Raw genomic sequence first — 18,190 nt, forward strand, 5'->3', positions numbered from 1 at the left:
TTTGTACAAGTGAAAAAGGTAAACCAGGAACAGAGGTCAATGTGGTGTATGTAATATCACCATTTATTATAATGCAGTAGAGGGATTCTGTTTTGTAATTACATTGGAATTTAAGCCATGTGTGTTCAGACTATACAATTTATTAACAAAATAAAAACGCTACAAAAAAAGCATATTTTTCATTCATATTTCATCTATTCAACATATTTCCAATAAATAACTATTTGATGCAAGACTTCACCACGAGAGCAATCCTGCGACCACTAATAAGCATAACAGGGGATGCAGTAAGATGTACAGTATGTCCTTCACAATGACATGCTTGGTCCGGTTCCCACATTTTTAGAAAAGACGCAAAATGTGTTTGTGAATGCAACCCCACCAAAACATTATTCAAGAGGCCCTACAACAGACCAAGACAGAGACAGGAATGTTCCATTTTGTGTCATTCCGAGGGGGTGTAGTGAGTTGATCTGGACTGTACTAAATCCCCTGTCCAGAGGGGGTGATCCGCTCTTGCACCACCAGGTGAAGGAGGTGGTTCTGCTCTGCTGATAGAAGAGGCCTGAAGCATGAAGAAGAAGAATTTACTGTCCATTTTCCTTACAGTCTACAGAAATGTTCTTGATAATTTAGAGACAAGACATCAATGAGAAAACCATAAGGAAAAAAACTCAATTGAAATGTGTATTGGAGCTAAATAGCTAACACATGGCTGAGATTCTATTTTTGCTTACCAGAGTTCAGGTTGAAGAGACTTGAGGGACTCGGTGTCTTTTTCCTGACAGGCCATCTGCAACAACACAATGATAGACTGTTATAGACTTAAGACTTTGAAAGCCCAGCATAACCACGAATATAGATCCGCATAAAGCTAGAATCCTTCAATCAAAACAATAACAAAGCGTCACCCTGCCTTTGTTTCTGTAAAATGCTGAGGGATGGGCCTGGAGAAACATAACCACTCTAATTCATATACAGAGCTATGGATGCAAGGGCTGACCATCCATGAGATCAACATTATAGTTTTAACCATGTTGTTAGGCTGTACAATTCTGGTTTACATTTGCATTGTTTACAAACATTGGAGTAAAACAAGCTTCTATTTTGCGTTCTGATGGGGTACGACAGTTGAACTAAGCTCATGAGGCATTTACAAAGTTATATTCTTCAAGAATCAATGGGTATATACCATTCATTCATAAGATGTAGCAACGATGGATTCTTGCTTTAAAGTTGACTCAGTCCTACAATTATGCTCATATTAATCCTCATGTGACACTTGACCTTCTCACCCGGACATTAAGAGCCAATACATAGCTATTGTGTGTGATATCGTCTAGTAAGGAAATATGCCACATACCACAACTGACTGCAGGAGCAGGAATACATTCTCAGGTAGGAAAGTCACTACAATGAGAGGGTTGGAAATACATGTTTAACAATATATAATTATGAACTTTGTTCCCCATCCCAACCTTGCTAGTGTTGTGTGTATGAGTGTTTAAGGTCAGTCAGGTTAGAATAATGGCTGTGGCGTAGTTACCCTGACTATGAGGGTCAAACGACTCCCAGGCGTATCTCTCCAGGGTCTGGGCATGCTCTGGCAACAACTTCTGGGGAGGAGGCTGCAAAAGACATTAACATTCGTTCACAGCTTTCAGAGAGATAATGCAATTTAGCAGTGATAAATCATCTGTAAGTGTTTGTAGGAAGGAATTGAATACAAGTGAAATGTAATGGTATAAGAGGGGACAACAATCTTCGGTAGGCTGTGCTTACCTCAAGCAGCATCAGCAAAAGTACTCTGGAAATCTCACACTTGGCCACAATGTCCAGAAATGCACCTAAGAAGACAATGAGCAGACGAAAAGCATACTGTTATCAGTTTCAGAATAGTTAATGAACTTCCCGCTTTAAGACAGGAAGTGATGAGTTAGCCACAAGTGTTGGGCCAGTCCATTATGTCCTCACCAACGGGGGTGCTGGTGCCGGGCAGTTGCAGTCCCCTCTCCTGACACATCAGCTGCATCTCTGTCAGCACGGCCAGCGCGCCGTCATAGTCACCTGACACACACCGAACAGACAATGTCTATTACAGGATCATGATGTTGTTGTTAGGATTAGAAACACACACACCAGAGTTGGAGTCAGTTCAATATCAATTCCAGTAAATTCAGAAATTGAATTGCACTCCTCTGGAGAAATTCCATGTCCAAAGCAACTTATTGGAATTGACATGGTCTTGACCACAACCCTGCTATACTCTAGTCCCCAACACATTTATATGCTTCAACTGACATCTGGACCACATGCAGGTAATCCCCATACCATAACCCATTTTCCTGGCTCGGAGATCAATACGGAGTTGAAAACAAAGAATAACACAAATCTTTACCTATGGTCCAGACCCATCAACCCCCACACATCCCGCCACTGTACTCACGGGTGAGTATTTTGCAGGTGGCCATCTCTCCCATAGACAGCAGAGACTCAATGGGCTGCTGTGTCTGTAGTTCTGCTGCTCTCTGGTAGTGAACGATGGCCTCACCTGGTCTGTTCATCTCCTATAGACAAAGATGAGAAGAGAGAGGAAGAGGAAGAGAGAGAGGGAGAAGAAGGGAGAGCGGGAGGGAGGGGAGAGAACAGAAGACAGAGAAACAGAGAGAAAAAAAGAGAGAAAGAGGATGAGAAGGATGATCATATGATCTTAATTCACCACACAGACTGACATAGAAGAGGAATGGTTGCCAATCTATCTTTTGTGATCAGTTTGGTCCATTACCTTGAGGGCATTGCCAAGTTCCAGAGATAGACTGGCGGCCATGACAGGCTGGTTCATCTCAATGTAAACCTGAAACAGATTTGTAAAACACAGCATTATACTACTGTCTCCAGAGGACTCTAGGGGAAAGGCCAGGGAAAATGGGTTGTTAGTATGTATGGTAAATTCTCCAGATGCTTGGTCTATCTCTTTGTAGCTGTTATTTCAGATGGATTCAACAATTAACTAAAGAGGATTAGATTATCATTTAAATGCCCTAGCAAAACCAATACAGATATTCTGATTGATCATTTTCCCGTTCACAGCTGTTGTTCACCAAGCCTGGTTAAACTAGACTGAATGCTGAGCTCACTTTTGTCTCACTTTATGTCAGTCAGTTCCATCTGGTTTAATAGGGAAGCTTATATTCATGAGCTCGCCTTGACTGGCAGCTCTTTGAAACGCCTCTGTCAACAAACGTGGATGCAGTGAGCAGTGTTGCAGTTAAATCATCTCAGGCTAATTTGGTGAAACGTAAAGCAACTCAATACAACATTGAAATTACATGTGTTTTTAAAAATATTTTTTATACATCTATGTCTCTTGTGATGCAGTTCACAGCAGCACGGACGGATGTGTTGACATGACAATTGCGTCAGAGTTTTGAATGCCCCTCCCCTTTTGTTCCATGCTGGCTGAAGACCAAGCTATACAGTAACTAGCTAACACCAGGCACAGATGGAAGTATCTTTGACATAGATGAAGAGTAACCTTTTAATTATATTTGCTGACACCCTACAGTCAAATTTTGCACCAGTAAAGTAGCTATCTAGCTACTGTATATAAACCATGCCCCTCTGCAAACATGTGACATCACACGTGCTGTCCCCCTATCCCGATAATAATCCCGCCTCCTGAAATAAAAGTGTTTGACATGGGGGAGGAGACCAGTAACTTTATTCTACTAATGTAGAAGCAACAGTCATGTTTCATACTTTGATCTGGTTTTATCCAAATATCATCAAATTTCATGAAAAACATGATTTTGACTGTTCGTGACCTTTAACTTATGACTTGTTTGTGTATCTCTATTCTATTATGTCAAACATTTGTAGTCTTTTTTACCTTGATGGCAAAGCTGTAGCAGTTGAGTGCGGCCTGCAGGTGCTCGTCGAAGCCTGGGGCTTGTAGTGCTCTGTTCTCCTTCTCAGAGAGCAGGAAGAGCCGGGCAGCATCGGTCAGGGCCAGGGCCTCCCCAGGAGCATTGAAAAGAGTCTGCTCACACCTGTGGGTTCAGGTAGGATATAACAGGTATAGATTAAATATTGTTATGTGAGATATCTAATTTACATTATAATAGATAGTAGGAAATAATGTTGGTTGTAGGATACTTACAATGGAGGAGAAAGGGCAATATTGATCCATCATTCTATGCTACCCATGTCTGTATGATATTAATAAGGGCAAACATTATGTTCTGATTAGGGGGCAATAGTTAGAGATGGAGACTTGCCTTGCCATTGCAAGGTCACAGAAGGCTGCATACTGAAGACAGTCTTGCTGCTTCAGCTCTTTAGCCAACTGACCTGCAGCCAAGCAGAAATACTGGGTGAGATGCAAGCCACATAATCAACAGAAATGTGCAAATGGTGTACTTAATAGTAGGGGTCATCATCTGAAAACATGAACATATGAATGAATTGCTGATATGTTAGAAACATGGTTATTAGTCATATTTTTTTCCAGGAAACATTAGTTACTCACCAAACTGCTCACTTGCTTCTGCTACATTGGGTTTCCGAAGAAAACGTCTAAGATGGACAAAGTGAAATTACAACTAAGCCAGTAGAGACAACAGAATGTCCGACATGTTTAGTTAGCTAGTTACCGTTAGCCTACTCACCACTGCTCTAGTACCTGATTAGCTACAACGCTAGAAAACTAACGTTAGCTAAACAATCATTATCATTCAGGGACGAGGATTCATTTGAAACAGCTAGCTAAATATCTAGTGCCAGCTAGTTAATGAGATTAGCCAAAACATGGTAAAAATTGTTTTAAAAAAAGAAATAAAACGCTTTTGGGGCTTTTCTTTGGACCCATGGAACTGACAGCAAGTTTAGCTGGCCACCGTTAGCTAGCTAACGTTAGCTGTGAAATCCTGACTCGCAATTCAAAAGATTAGACGATCATGCATTACACATAGTCACTCGAATGGGTACCTAAAACAAAACCAAGAACGTAATAAATCGTACTTTTTCAATTTATTTGATACAGCACGATATCTCATCAGAAAGTCCCCCTCCGCTGCCATGGTCAACAATAGATGAAAAACGTAAATAAACCTAACCAGGAAATAGAGACGGGAGACGCGTTTCGATTGGTTCTTACTCAAAATAGCCTAAAAGTCTCATTGGATACAACCTTATTATGGTGGGATTTTGGAGTATAGGGGTTCAGTTTGCAAAATCTATCGCTAAAATGAATCTGACATATTGCAGATATCTGTTAATTAGACAAAATAACAACCAGAGACATTCCGTGATGATAACAACCAGAGACACAGCAGTTTATTTTCAACAGAAGTCACGAAGCTGCAGGGTAAAATACATACGTGATTTTAGGTCTGTGTAAAAGAACAAGAGAGATTGCAAAGGCAGGAAAATAGAGGCATATAGATTTCCAAACACAGTGCAGATGCCAGTAGGTCAGAAATTCTCATAGACGCATTCAAATATTCCTTCCCCTTGCGGCGTTGCATTCTCCATCTGTAGGAGGAGAGTGGGAGAGAGGTCAGGACAGTAGCATCCTCATTAACTCGAACAGGTCTTTATCAACATTATTGGTAGCTATAGGTCTACTCATATCTATTTGGGGGAATAGAATATAGTAGAAAAATAGAATACAATTAAATATAATATATCTGGAATGACAAAACCAAGGCTTTAGTAATTTATATTTCCTGGTTAGTGTATGTTCACACTGACCGATTCCTTTGACTTTCTCTTTGCTTTGACTTTCCTCTGGACAGATTCACGGTTTACTGCTGCTGCTGATGCTCCTGAGGTCAAGACCTCATAGACAGATGCTGGCCGAGACTCTAGACTCTGAGAGAGGAGGGAGTTCCAGGTGAGACACATTCATTCTTGTGGATTACATAGGGCCTACAGTGGATGTGAAAGTTAATCAAAACAGTGAATCTTTGTTGATGACATTCTTTTGATGACCCACACACAGCTTTGACATGTGTCAAGGTGATTATTTTTGTTGTTTAACTCATAAAATCAATGTGATATAGTTACAGCAAGTCAATGGAGACAGAGAGACATGCTTACAGCGTAAACTGAAGCAGAGGCAGCTGCATTCACTGATGTTTTACTGTTCTCCTCCTCCTCTTCATTCTCCCCTCTATTCCTTCTGCTTACTCCACTACCGGTACTTCCATTCTTCAATAGAAATTGACCCTGGAAATCACAAGTTAACACACAAACACGGACTGATACAATGACAACATATCAACCACAACAGAAGGGTACAAAAATATACAGGGTTTCAAAACCTCCACCAAACCTTTCTCAAATCTCTTACCCATTGGCTTTTGAACACATATATGGAGCCGATCACACTGAAGATGAGAAGGCCTGTGGTAAGAGCCCCCAACACGATGAAAAGGCTGAAACCAGAGTAAGGCTGCCAGTACCCCTCGTCTGAAAGAGAGACAGAGACAAATACAGAGAGACAGAGACATATACAGAGAGACAGAGACATATACAGAGAGACAGAGACATATACAGAGAGACAGAGACAAATACAGAGAGACAGAGACAAATACAGAGAGACAGAGACAAATACAGAGAGACAGAGACATATACAGAGAGACAGAGACAAATACAGAGAGACAGAGACATATACAGAGACACAGAGACATATACAGAGAGACAGAGACATATACAGAGACACAGAGACAAATACAGAGAGACAGAGACATATACAGAGAGACAGAGACAAATACAGAGACACAGAGACAAATACAGAGACACAGAGATACAGAGACAATAAACAGTACCATTCGAGTTTGTCCGGTGTCAGTCAATGGCTGAACACTTTGGTTGGAAGTAGATTAATGTCAAGTGAAAAAAAAGAGTTAGAGGGCTTTTTATTTTCATGATGCCAATCATGCGTGTTGTTGATGGTGGCGTGCATCTGACATTCAGCTGACATCTACAGTATTTGTACCAAAAAAGGTCCCTTTTAAAAAGGGATTGTGTTTTCACTATCATGTCAACAATTCCTGTTACTCAACATGTGGTTAACAGAAGTTTCACTAACTGACTAACTGTTATCTTTCTATCATCCCTTAATTTTCTTCTTCTTCTACCACACACTCACCTTTCACCAGAAGGGTCCAGAAGATCTCCACATTTTTATACTTACAGTTATACTCTCCTGAGTACGAACTGTTATATGCTGTTATTTCCCAATTAAATATTCTTGTTTTTGTTTCAGGAGAAAATAGAATATTCCATTCTTTTATCTTCTTTTGGTCTGGAGGCCCAGAGCAGACTAAGTCGCTGGAGCTCTGATTCATTGGGATGGTCACTCTGAGTTTGTAATGGACCGTTTCTCCTGCCAGAGCCACTCTGATTCTGTCCGGCATGGAGATGGCTGGGTTGGCTTCTAAATTACACAGGGGGATGTAGAGTAAGGCTCAATCTGACATCGAAGAACCAAATACGCAACTTACTTATGTATTGATTTGCAATACTTTGATATATCCCGCTAAAAATACATTGATATACAATGTTGATGAGAAAAGACAATTCTGTAAATGACAACAGGAATTTCTATCATGACATTTCTAACTTCTAACATGAAAAAATGACTTTCAACAGTATCATGGTATTGGTATTTAAATGTTTTGTTAATTAAATACCCTTACCTTGAGCCTGATGATTTCCCAAACACATCAGCACACACAGAACTCCCACCATCCAGAAGCACATTTTGAAGAGACACCAAAAGTTTCGTTTTTCCCCCTATGTTTCTATTTTCCCCTCTGTTTCTATTTCTCTGTGGTCACTTGAGATAGGAATACCTGTATCAGTATTGGAAGGATTTCGTCGAATTTCCCAAACAGTGTATGAGTGTCGCTCTTAGCCTTTCCCCTGTTCAGATTGCCCAGAATGTGTATGTGTATATCTGTTAGTCTTGGCCTCAGAGAGGTCGCAATACTGGGGTTCCTGTTTTGCCCTGGCTACTTCCTCAAAGTATTAATTAATGTGAGCCTTGTAAAATCCCCAACCATCAGAGATAGAATGACCAAGATACTGTACTGATCTAGGACGCATAGGCTATAAACAGATTATGAAAGAAAGCATGAAGCATTTACAGCAGACAGGGAATGTCCAAAAAGTAAAGTTATTACAGTATGTATTCTTGTGTATGTTTTGTTGTGATACCACAGGCAGCTACTGTGTTATTATTGTGTTTGTTACGTCACTCACCAGATCCATCCCAGATGCAGTGTTGAGTTTCCTCCACTGTGAGACAGTGTTGGAGAGACCCAGAGTTGAAGTTCAAACCACACGTGAGCACTAAATGAGAGTCTGGCCCTTCAGATGAAAGAGAGAGAGAGAGGAAAACATCTGAGAAAGAGAGAATGGAATTTGTGGGAGGTGACAAATTGTCTATGTTAATGAAAACCAGGTGAATGTACATCCGTTTGACTTCTCCTCAACTAATGCTCTCAGTCAGTGTGGAAGGAAGAACTGCACAGCATTGCAACACCTCTGCACGTGCCTATGCCTCTTCCCCACTTCCCTTCTTCCCTCTCTCTCTATTCCCTTCTTTTACAAACTCTTTCCCCTGTCATCCCCCTTTCATTGGCAGAGCTAGAAGCCAACTCTGACCTCACAGCAGCCACTGCACAAAAACAGACTCAGAGAGAGAGAGAGAACAGAAATAACATCTGGATACCAGTGAATAAAAATGATGTTCACTCTATTTCATACCATTCCCCCTCTCCTTATCTATCTCTAACTCCCCTCTGACCTTAAATCACTTTCTTGCATTCTTTTACCTGGCAGGGCAAATCCACTGTCAACAGTATGGAAGGTATTCACCTGGATTTGGTCAGTTGATGTATTGGACTGAACTTGGACGATAACCAGAGCTGGATGAAATGTGTCATCATTTGAGAAATGTGGAGAATTTGCTGTTATACTTTTGGGTTCTTGAAATAATGTTATAGCTCATAGGATAACAATCATTCTTTACCTCCATCTGCATCAGAGAGATGGGGAAACAGAGGGGCGGGGAAGGGGGGAATGACAGGAAGACTAAAAAGAAAAGTGAATATGAAGAGAACACGTACGTCTGGAAACAGCTGGAACCCAGAAAGAGAGGGGGAGAGAGAGAGAGAGAGAGAGAAAGAGGGAGAGAGAGAAGAGAGAGTGAGATGTGTACGCTCCTCAGTCCTCTCACAGTTAACAAATAAAGAGTTCTTAAGTGGGTCCGCACTGCCCAGCCACATTCTCCTGCTAATCACATTACTACTGCAGGGACAGAGAGGAGAAGAGAGGGAAGAAGAAGAGGAGACCAGGGCATTGGAAGAGTGGAGGAGAGAAAAGGGGGAGATAATACTTCAAATAAAGTGAAGGCACCAAGTTCTATTGAGTGACAATTTGGACCTGCTAAATTAAACCTAATTCCCTGAAGGTGTAAGTATTGTTTCATTCACTCATTTAAAACACGCAATGTGCTTCTCATCCAGCAAATGCATTGGTTTGTTGGCCTTGTTTCAGTTGTTTGTGGCACTGTTGTTTTACCGTTGACAATTTAACTGGGATACATACAGAACCTTATCTTCCTGCATGTGTCTCATTTGTCTGTTTGGTTCTTGATATGTTTATTGAAACAGCTCCACCATATTCAAGTTTCACGTTTCAATGTTTATTCGCCACCTGCACAGGACACCACAGGTGTAAAACAGTACGGTGAAATTCTTACCTTGAGAGCCCTTTCCCAACATTGCAGTGATAATAATATACTGTAGATAATAATAGAAAATAGAATAAAAAATACAATTAAGAATAAAAACCCCACAACAACTACGATGACAGTTAAAGAAACGAGAGTGCAAGTACATACAGGTCAGTGCCAGTACCTTATTCAATGTGCATGTGTACTGGGGTGGTAGTATATACAGGTCAGTACCAGTACCTTATTCAATGTGCAGGGGTACTGGAGTGGTAGTATTTACAGGTCAGTACCAGTACCTTATTCAATGTGCAGGGGTACTGGAGTGGTAGTATATACAGGTCAGTACCAGTACCTTATTCAATGTGCAGGGGTACTGGAGTGGCAGTATATACAGGTCAGTACCAGTACCTTATTCAATGTGCAGGGGTACTGGAGTGGTAGTATATACAGGTCAGTACCAGTACCTTATTCAATGTGCAGGGGTACTGGAGTGGTAGTATATACAGGTCAGTACCAGTACCTTATTCAATGTGCAGGGGTACTGGAGTGGTAGTATATACAGGTCAGTACCAGTACCTTATTCAATGTGCAGGGGTACTGGAGTGGTAGTATATACAGGTCAGTACCAGTACCTTATTCAATGTGCAGGGTACTGGAGTGGCAGTATATACAGGTCAGTACCAGTACCTTATTCAATGTGCAGGGGTACTGGAGTGGTAGTATATACAGGTCAGTACCAGTACCCTACTCAATGTACAGGGGTACTGGAGTGGTAGTATATACAGGTCAGTACCAGTACCTTATTCAATGTGCAGGGGTACTGGAGTGGTAGTATATACAGGTCAGTACCAGTACCTTATTCAATGTGCAGGGGTACTGGAGTGGTAGTATATACAGGTCAGTACCAGTACCTTATTCAATGTGCAGGGGTACTGGAGTGGTAGTATATACAGGTCAGTACCAGTACCTTATTCAATGTGCAGGGGTACTGGAGTGGTAGTATTTACAGGTCAGTACCAGTACCTTATTCAATGTGCAGGGGTACTGGAGTGGTAGTATATACAGGTCAGTACCAGTACCTTATTCAATGTGCAGGGGTACTGGAGTGGTTGTATATACAGGTCAGTACCAGTACCTTATTCAATGTGCAAGGGTACTGGAGTGGTAGTATATACAGGTCAGTACCAGTACCTTATTCAATGTGCAGGGGTACTGGAGTGGTAGTATATACAGGTCAGTACCAGTACCTTATTCAATGTGCAGGGGTACTGGAGTGGTAGTATATACAGGTCAGTACCAGTACCTTATTCAATGTGCAGGGACACTGGAGTGGTAGAATATACAGGTCAGTACCAGTACCTTATTCAATGTGCAGGGGTACTGGAGTGGTAGTATATACAGGTCAGTACCAGTGCCAGTATTCAATGTGCAGGGGTACTGGAGTGGTAGTATATACAGGTCAGTACCAGTACCTTATTCAATGTGCAGGGGTACTGGAGTGGTTGTATATACAGGTTAGTACCAGTACCTTATTCAATGTGCAGGGTACTGGAGTGGTAGTATATACAGGTCAGTACCAGTACCTTATTCAATGTGCAGGGGTACTGGAGTGGTAGTATATACAGGTCAGTACCAGTACCTTATTCAATGTGCAGGGTACTGGAGTGGTAGTATATACAGGTCAGTACCAGTACCTTATTCAATGTGCAGGGTACTGGAGTGGTAGTATATACAGGTCAGTACCAGTACCTTATTTAATGTGCAGGGTACTGGAGTGGTAGTATATACAGGTCAGTACCAGTACCTTATTCAATGTGCAGGGGTACTGGAGTGGTAGTATATACAGGTCAGTACCAGTACCTTATTCAATGTGCAGGGGTACTGGAGTGGTAGTATATACAGGTCAGTGCCAGTATTCAATGTGCAGGGGTACTGGAGTGGTAGTATATACAGGTCAGTACCAGTACCTTATTCAATGTGCAGGGGTACTGGAGTGGTTGTATATACAGGTCAGTACCAGTACCTTATTCAATGTGCAGTGGTACTGGAGTGGTAGTATATACAGGTCAGTGCCAGTATTCAATGTGCAGGGGTACTGGAGTGGTAGTATATACAGGTCAGTGCCAGTATTCAATGTGCAGGGGTACTGGAGTGGTAGTATATACAGGTCAGTGCCAGTACCTTATTCAATGTGCAGGGGTACTGGAGTGGTAGTAAATACAGGTCAGTGCCAGTACCTTATTCAATGTGCAAGGGTACTGGAGTGGTAGTATATACAGGTCAGTACCAGTACCTTATTCAATGTGCAGGGGTACTGGAGTGGTAGTATATACAGGTCAGTGCCAGTATTCAATGTGCAGGGGTACTGGAGTGGTTGTATATACAGGTCAGTGCCAGTATTCAATGTGCAGGGGTACTGGAGTGGTAGTATATACAGGTCAGTGCCAGTACCTTATTCAATGTGCAGGGGTACTGGAGTGGTAGTATATACAGGTCAGTACCAGTACCTTATTCAATGTGCAGGGGTACTGGAGTGGTTGTATATACAGGTCAGTACCAGTACCTTATTCAATGTGCAGGGGTACTGGAGTGGTAGTATATACAGGTCAGTACCAGTACCTTATTCAATGTGCAGGGGTACTGGAGTGGTAGTATATACAGGTCAGTGCCAGTATTCAATGTGCAGGGGTACTGGAGTGGTTGTATATACAGGTCAGTGCCAGTATTCAATGTGCAGGGGTACTGGAGTGGTAGTATATACAGGTCAGTACCAGTACCTTATTCAATGTGCAGGGGTACTGGAGTGGTAGTATATACAGGTCAGTACCAGTACCTTATTCAATGTGCAGGGGTACTGGAGTGGTTGTATATACAGGTCAGTACCAGTACCTTATTCAATGTGCAGGGGTACTGGAGTGGTAGTATATACAGGTCAGTACCAGTACCTTATTCAATGTGCAGGGACACTGGAGTGGTAGTATATACAGGTCAGTACCAGTACCTTATTCAATGTGCAGGGGTACTGGAGTGGTAGTATATACAGGTCAGTGCCAGTATTCAATGTGCAGGGGTACTGGAGTGGTTGTATATACAGGTCAGTACCAGTACCTTATTCAATGTGCAGGGGTACTGGAGTGGTTGTATATGCAGGTCAGTACCAGTACCTTATTCAATGTGCAGGGGTACTGGAGTGGTTGTATATACAGGTCAGTACCAGTACCTTATTCAATGTGCAGGGGTACTGGAGTGGTTGTATATACAGGTCAGTGTCAGTACCTTATTCAATGTGCAGGGGTACTGGAGTGGTAGTACATACAGGTCAGTGCCAGTATTCAATGTGCAGGGACACTGGAGTGGTTGTATATACAGGTCAGTGTCAGTACCTTATTCAATGTGCAGGGGTACTGGAGTGGTTGTATATACAGGTCAGTACCAGTACCTTATTCAATGTGCAGTGGTACTGGAGTGGTTGTATATACAGGTCAGTACCAGTACCTTATTCAATGTGCAGGGGTACTGGAGTGGTTGTATATACAGGTCAGTGTCAGTACCTTATTCAATGTGCAGTGGTACTGGAGTGGTTGTATATACAGGTCAGTACCAGTACCTTATTCAATGTGCAGGGGTACTGGAGTGGTTGTATATACAGGTCAGTACCAGTACCTTATTCAATGTGCATGTGTACTGGAGTGGTAGTATAAACAGGTCAGTACCAGTACCTTATTCAATGTGCAGGGGTACTGGAGTGGTAGTATATACAGGTCAGTACCAGTACCTTATTCAATGTGCAGGGGTACTGGAGTGGTAGTATAATCAGGTCAGTACCAGTACCTTATTCAATGAGTAGGGACACTGGAGTGGTAGTATATACAGGTCAGTACCAGTACCTTATTCAATGTGCAGGGACACTGGAGTGGTAGTATATACAGGTCAGTACCAGTACCTTATTCAATGTGCAGGGGTACTGGAGTGGTAGTATATACAGGTCAGTACCAGTACCTTATTCAATGTGCAGGGGTACTGGAGTGGTTGTATATACAGGTCAGTACCAGTACCTTATTCAATGTGCAGGGACACTGGAGTGGTAGTATATACAGGTCAGTACCAGTACCTTATTCAATGTGCAGGGGTACTGGAGTGGTAGTATATACAGGTCAGTACCAGTACCTTATTCAATGTGCAGGGGTACTGGAGCGGTTGTATATACAGGTCAGTACCAGTACCTTATTCAATGTGCAGGGGTACTGGAGTGGTTGTATATACAGGTCAGTACCAGTACCTTATTCAATGTGCAGGGACATTTGAGTGGTAGTATATACAGGTCAGTACCAGTACCTTGTTCAGTGTGCAGGGACACTGGAGTGGTAGTATATACAGGTCAGTACCAGTACCTTATTCAATGTGCAGGGACACTGGAGTGGTAGTATATACAGGTCAGTACCAGTACCTTATTCAATGTGCAGGGTACTGGAGTGGTTGAAGTGGGTTCATACATAAAACGTGGCTGGTAGTATGATGTACATGTAAACAAGGCTGAAAAGTGACTGGTAGCAAAATGGGAGCATGGAGAACAGTCAATGTCCCGGGTGGCCGGAGTCTTTGGCAATTTTTTGTGCCATGATATGGCTTTTAAAGCTTGTTTCTTGTGAGGATAGGTGTTAATTTGTATATTCCATTCTCCCTCTGGTCTGGTGCCAACTGCAACACGAGACCCTCTTATGAAGTCATTTACAAGACTTCTTTCATGAGTCATCATCTAAGATATCCAAACCATTCCAAGTGATTACCAATCCTTCTCATGGTCTCCGTTATGGCTATAATCCCCTTCCTGCTCTTTATATTGCCTTGTTTCTGGAACCAATACAATACAATCAAGGTCTTCAAACTGTTTGCTGGTTGGTTGGACACATGGCCCTTCTCCTTCTATCACACCACTGTCCTGAAGACACAGGCCCCACTGTCCCTCACACAAAATAGATTTTCTTCAGGCTTTGAAATAAACTAATTGAGTTTGTTCAGTCCAACAGGTCATAAGACTGTCTGACTCCTGTCCTTACCACAAATGAATGGCTGTTACCTGTTTTCAGGCATAGTATTGAAAACATACTTGTACATACTTTGAGAGACTTTCAAAGAGCGATAGGTAATATTAAGATTACCTATACCAAACCAACATGTGAACATGCACGTGGATCTGTTTTCAACTCTTAACTGGGCCACGGAGAGACTGTTGGCAGCCTTGTGTGGAAAAAACTACTTTTTCTTCACTCTCTCTCTCTCTCACACACCCTCTCTCTTTCTCTCCCTCTTTCTGATTCTTCTCTCTGTCTCTGACTTTCCCTATTTCTTCTGAACATAATCAAATTGTTGTAATGTCCGGGTGAACTGATTTTGGCTAATTGGCAGATTTTTAAAATTCATTCTTGTTGTGTTTTCCTTTTCTTCTTCATAAAGGGCTGTGTCTTCTCATCATGGCCCCTCAAACTGTGATGCTGCTGCTGCTTCTGGCTGCCATGGCGACCATGGTCCAGTCCGTTAGCAAGGAGAACGAACTGGATTATGGGTACTGGAACTACCGGGAGGGAGGTAAGCTAATAAATAAGAACATCCAGCCAGCCTACTCAGTTGACGTCAAGGAAAGAAAAAGCAGTAGTGAAACAGACAGATCTTTCATAACAACGTCTCTTCTTCCTTTTCTCTGGGATTGTGGTTGCAGCTGAGAGTGTGAACGTGACCACTGTCCGCAGTGTGACCAGAGTCCTGGACGTCTGGGGAAAACGCATATTCAACGAGATCAAGACCCTACTCCACTCTCAGCCCAGCACCCTGCTCCCTGACTACTCCAGGTAGGAGTACCAGAGGGACATCTTTACTGTGGTATAGGTCAACAGAGAGTGTACAAATCCATTTTACAGTACTTTCATAAAGTATTCATACCCCTTGACTTATTCCAAATTGTGTTGTGTTACAGCCTGAATTCAAAACAGATAAAGTATATATGTTTTTCTTACCCCATCTGCAGACATTACTCCATAATGACAAAGTAAAACATGTTTTTAGATATTTTTGCAAATGTACTGAAAATTAAATACAGAAATACTAGCAACTCCAGTGTATATTTTACCTTGTTTTCCGTTATTGTCCTGCTGAAAGGTGACTGTCTCCCAGTGTCTGTTGAAAAGCAGACTGAACCAGGTTTTCCTCTCGTTTTTTTCCTGTGCTTAGCTCCATTCTGTTTATTTATTATCCTGAAAAACTCCTTAATGATTACAAGTATACCCATAACATGGTACAGCCACCACTATGCTTCAAAATATGGAGAGTGATACTCAGTAATGTGTTGTATTGGATTTGCCCCAAACACAACACTTTGTATTCAGGACAAAAAGTGAATTGCTTTGCCACATTTTTGCAGTATTATCTTTGTAGTGACTAGGTGTATTGATACACACTCCAAAGTGTAATTAATAACTTCACCGTGCTCAAAGATATTCAATGTCTGCTTTTTTTATTTTACCCATCTACCAATAGGTGCCCTTCTTTGCGAGGCATTGTAAAACCTCCCTGGTCTTTGTGGTTGAATCTGTGCTTGAAATTCACTGGGGTACAGAGAGGAGGTTGTCATTAAAAAAATCATGCTAAAACGATTATTACTCACAGAGTGATCCATGCAACTTATTATGTGACTTGTTAAGAAAATCTCTACTCCTTACTTATTTAGGCTTATCATAACAAAGGGGTTGAATACTTATTGACTCAAGACATTTCAGCTTCTCATTTGTAATTCATTTGTAAAAATGTCTAAAAACATAATTCTACTTTGACATTATGTGGTATGTGTAGGCTTGTGACCCCAGAAAAAAATCAATTTCATTCATTTAAAATAACACAACAAAATGTGGAGAAGGTGACAGGGGGTGAATACTTTGAAGGCACTGTATGTCTCTATAATGAAGTTGTAGGCCTATAAAGTTATTTAATCTGTCCAACAATGTGTGAATGACATTGTAGATTGATGTTCCTAAGTTCCTGTTTTGACTCTACAAAATATTGACTAGTGCAGATGAATAATTTGAAGTTACTGTCCAGGTTCTTAAAGTGTGATTGATTGCCAGTTTGAAGTGCCTGTTGCTAAGTTACTCTTTGTGTCCTGCAGGGTGCGCCCTCTGTCCGAGTCGCTCAACGATCTCTTCAGGGAAGTCACTCTGCTGCACAGGCGTATCACGGAACTCACCCATCGCCTAGCAACCCTGGAACCATTCCTCCGTCGCCACGGCTACCGGGACGAGGGGGAGGAGGGAGGGGGTGGCGGTAGCAGGGCTCTGCCACCTCGGAGCATGAGAGGTGGCGCAGCGAGACTGACGAGGTACACCTTGAAGAAGGCGGTCCCTGTGAAGGGGACTAGGGTGGTGAGGAGGAGGAGGGTGAGAGTATACAACAACGGACAAGTTAGGATGCTGGAGAGTGCGAGTGAGAGATAGCGGGAGGGATTGTGGACTACGGAGGAGTGTGATAGTAGGAAAGTTAGTGTTAGGGTTCTAAGTTCAGTGAGAGGTCAAAGGTGAAAGAGCGAGAAATTAACGAAATAGAGTCTGCAAATAATTATAATGTATCAAAATCTGATATCTATTGTAGAAAGTTGATGTAAAATGTATGTATTCTCTGTCTCTGCTTCATTACAAACAAAGATGTGCATCTGTAGTTGTTATGTGTATCAACCCATGAGAGAGGAATGATATATTCATTAAACAAACTCATCAAGTGTCAACTGTCTGATCATCTCATTCAGAACTAGCCAACTGTGGCTGCATGGCCATGAAAATAATTCCGTCATTTGCATGGAAGCGTGATCACCATTGGATCCAAAACCAATCGCCACACAATTGATTTTAGAGTACCACATTATCAGTACACAATAGAACAAAATGCTACTATTGGAGAGGATGTTGTATGCCACACTGTTATGTTTTGATATCTGACTTTAAAGGGTGACTCCCTATCCTGTTATTCGTTTGGGATATCATTCTTTTTTCCCCCGTTAGCTGTAGTCACAAAGGGTAATACTAAAGCCAGATGGTATATATACTGTGTGAGTGTGGATGTGTTGTGGGCATAAGGATCGAACTTTGTGCCCTCATTAAAACTTTGCCAAGCGTTTCTACAGCAACCGTTCCTTCTCTCCTTTCTCTCCTCTCCTCTTCCCCATCTCTACTTGTCATCCTCCGTTGTTTCTCTCTAGCCCTGTTTATACCTGGTTCTAACATGGGTCCTTTTTCCTGATCTTGTCCACATTCTGATTGATCCCGCATTTTTAGACAGGTTTACACGATTAAAAGACGCATTGTGTAGACCAATCTGGGAGCGTTGAAACCACTTAAATCATCATCATACCGGCCTCTAACATCATTGACTTATGCCACCAACATGTCTTCAAATAAATAACTT

At 41.9% G+C, this 18,190-nt stretch overlaps 3 protein-coding genes across 7 annotated transcripts; 1 reads left to right on the forward strand and 2 right to left on the reverse strand.

Annotated features, from left to right (window-relative positions):
- Positions 1-36: 36 nt before the first annotated feature.
- Positions 37-5,140, reverse strand: f8a (coagulation factor VIII associated). Its single transcript, XM_055906650.1, has 12 exons — positions 5,020-5,140; positions 4,529-4,575; positions 4,278-4,350; positions 3,890-4,049; positions 2,786-2,854; positions 2,447-2,567; positions 1,975-2,067; positions 1,783-1,847; positions 1,547-1,628; positions 1,364-1,410; positions 738-793; positions 37-565 (listed from the first exon to the last, which is right to left on the reverse strand). The coding sequence occupies exons 1-12, from the start codon at positions 5,076-5,078 to the stop codon at positions 484-486; spliced, it is 954 nt and encodes a 317-aa protein (XP_055762625.1). The 5' UTR covers positions 5,079-5,140; the 3' UTR covers positions 37-483.
- On the forward strand, positions 3,960-17,513 carry si:ch211-243a20.3 (uncharacterized protein LOC100151507 homolog). Of its 5 annotated transcripts, none has more exons than XM_055906654.1 (7): positions 3,961-4,061; positions 4,250-4,373; positions 5,796-5,893; positions 8,272-8,351; positions 15,200-15,331; positions 15,462-15,591; positions 16,902-17,513. In XM_055906654.1, exons 3-7 carry the CDS (start codon positions 5,820-5,822, stop codon positions 17,224-17,226), a joined length of 741 nt encoding a protein of 246 aa, XP_055762629.1. In that variant the 5' UTR covers positions 3,961-4,061; positions 4,250-4,373; positions 5,796-5,819; the 3' UTR covers positions 17,227-17,513. The 5 variants fall into 5 exon arrangements, with proteins under 5 accessions (XP_055762630.1, XP_055762629.1, XP_055762628.1 ...); XM_055906653.1 differs by having other exon boundaries at positions 3,977-4,075; XM_055906655.1 differs by lacking the exon at positions 4,250-4,373 and having other exon boundaries at positions 3,960-4,061.
- On the reverse strand, positions 6,136-7,786 carry si:ch211-243a20.4 (uncharacterized). Its single transcript, XM_055906657.1, has 3 exons — positions 7,704-7,786; positions 7,154-7,441; positions 6,136-6,471 (listed from the first exon to the last, which is right to left on the reverse strand). The coding sequence occupies exons 1-3, from the start codon at positions 7,765-7,767 to the stop codon at positions 6,317-6,319; spliced, it is 507 nt and encodes a 168-aa protein (XP_055762632.1). The 5' UTR covers positions 7,768-7,786; the 3' UTR covers positions 6,136-6,316.
- Positions 17,514-18,190: the final 677 nt, after the last annotated feature.

Source organism: Salvelinus fontinalis, chromosome 40 (assembly GCF_029448725.1).
Source record: "Salvelinus fontinalis isolate EN_2023a chromosome 40, ASM2944872v1, whole genome shotgun sequence".
NCBI classification, from domain to species: domain Eukaryota; kingdom Metazoa; phylum Chordata; class Actinopteri; order Salmoniformes; family Salmonidae; genus Salvelinus; species Salvelinus fontinalis.

What these genes read in the sequence shown, in the direction of transcription:
- si:ch211-243a20.4 (XM_055906657.1), bottom strand. Translation starts at nt 7,767, where the DNA reads ATGTGCTTCTGGATGGTGGGAGTTCTGTGTGTGCTGATGTGTTTGGGA. An exon ending in GGGAAATCATCAGGCTCAAG is followed by an intron (nt 7,442 to 7,703) that starts GTAAGGGTATTT and finishes TGTGTAATTTAG; the next exon opens with AAGCCAACCCAGCCATCTCC. An exon ending in CTGGACCCTTCTGGTGAAAG is followed by an intron (nt 6,472 to 7,153) that starts GTGAGTGTGTGG and finishes TCTCTCTTTCAG; the next exon opens with ACGAGGGGTACTGGCAGCCT.
- si:ch211-243a20.3 (XM_055906651.1), top strand. Translation starts at nt 8,129, where the DNA reads ATGAAAGAAAGCATGAAGCATTTACAGCAGACAGGGAATGTCCAAAAA. An exon ending in CTGGAACTACCGGGAGGGAG is followed by an intron (nt 15,332 to 15,461) that starts GTAAGCTAATAA and finishes TTGTGGTTGCAG; the next exon opens with CTGAGAGTGTGAACGTGACC. An exon ending in CTGCTCCCTGACTACTCCAG is followed by an intron (nt 15,592 to 16,901) that starts GTAGGAGTACCA and finishes TGTGTCCTGCAG; the next exon opens with GGTGCGCCCTCTGTCCGAGT.
- f8a (XM_055906650.1), bottom strand. Translation starts at nt 5,078, where the DNA reads ATGGCAGCGGAGGGGGACTTTCTGATGAGATATCGTGCTGTATCAAAT. An exon ending in TGTGACCTTGCAATGGCAAG is followed by an intron (nt 4,050 to 4,277) that starts GCAAGTCTCCAT and finishes CTGAACCCACAG; the next exon opens with GTGTGAGCAGACTCTTTTCA. An exon ending in TGCTCCTGCAGTCAGTTGTG is followed by an intron (nt 794 to 1,363) that starts GTATGTGGCATA and finishes GTGTTGTTGCAG; the next exon opens with ATGGCCTGTCAGGAAAAAGA.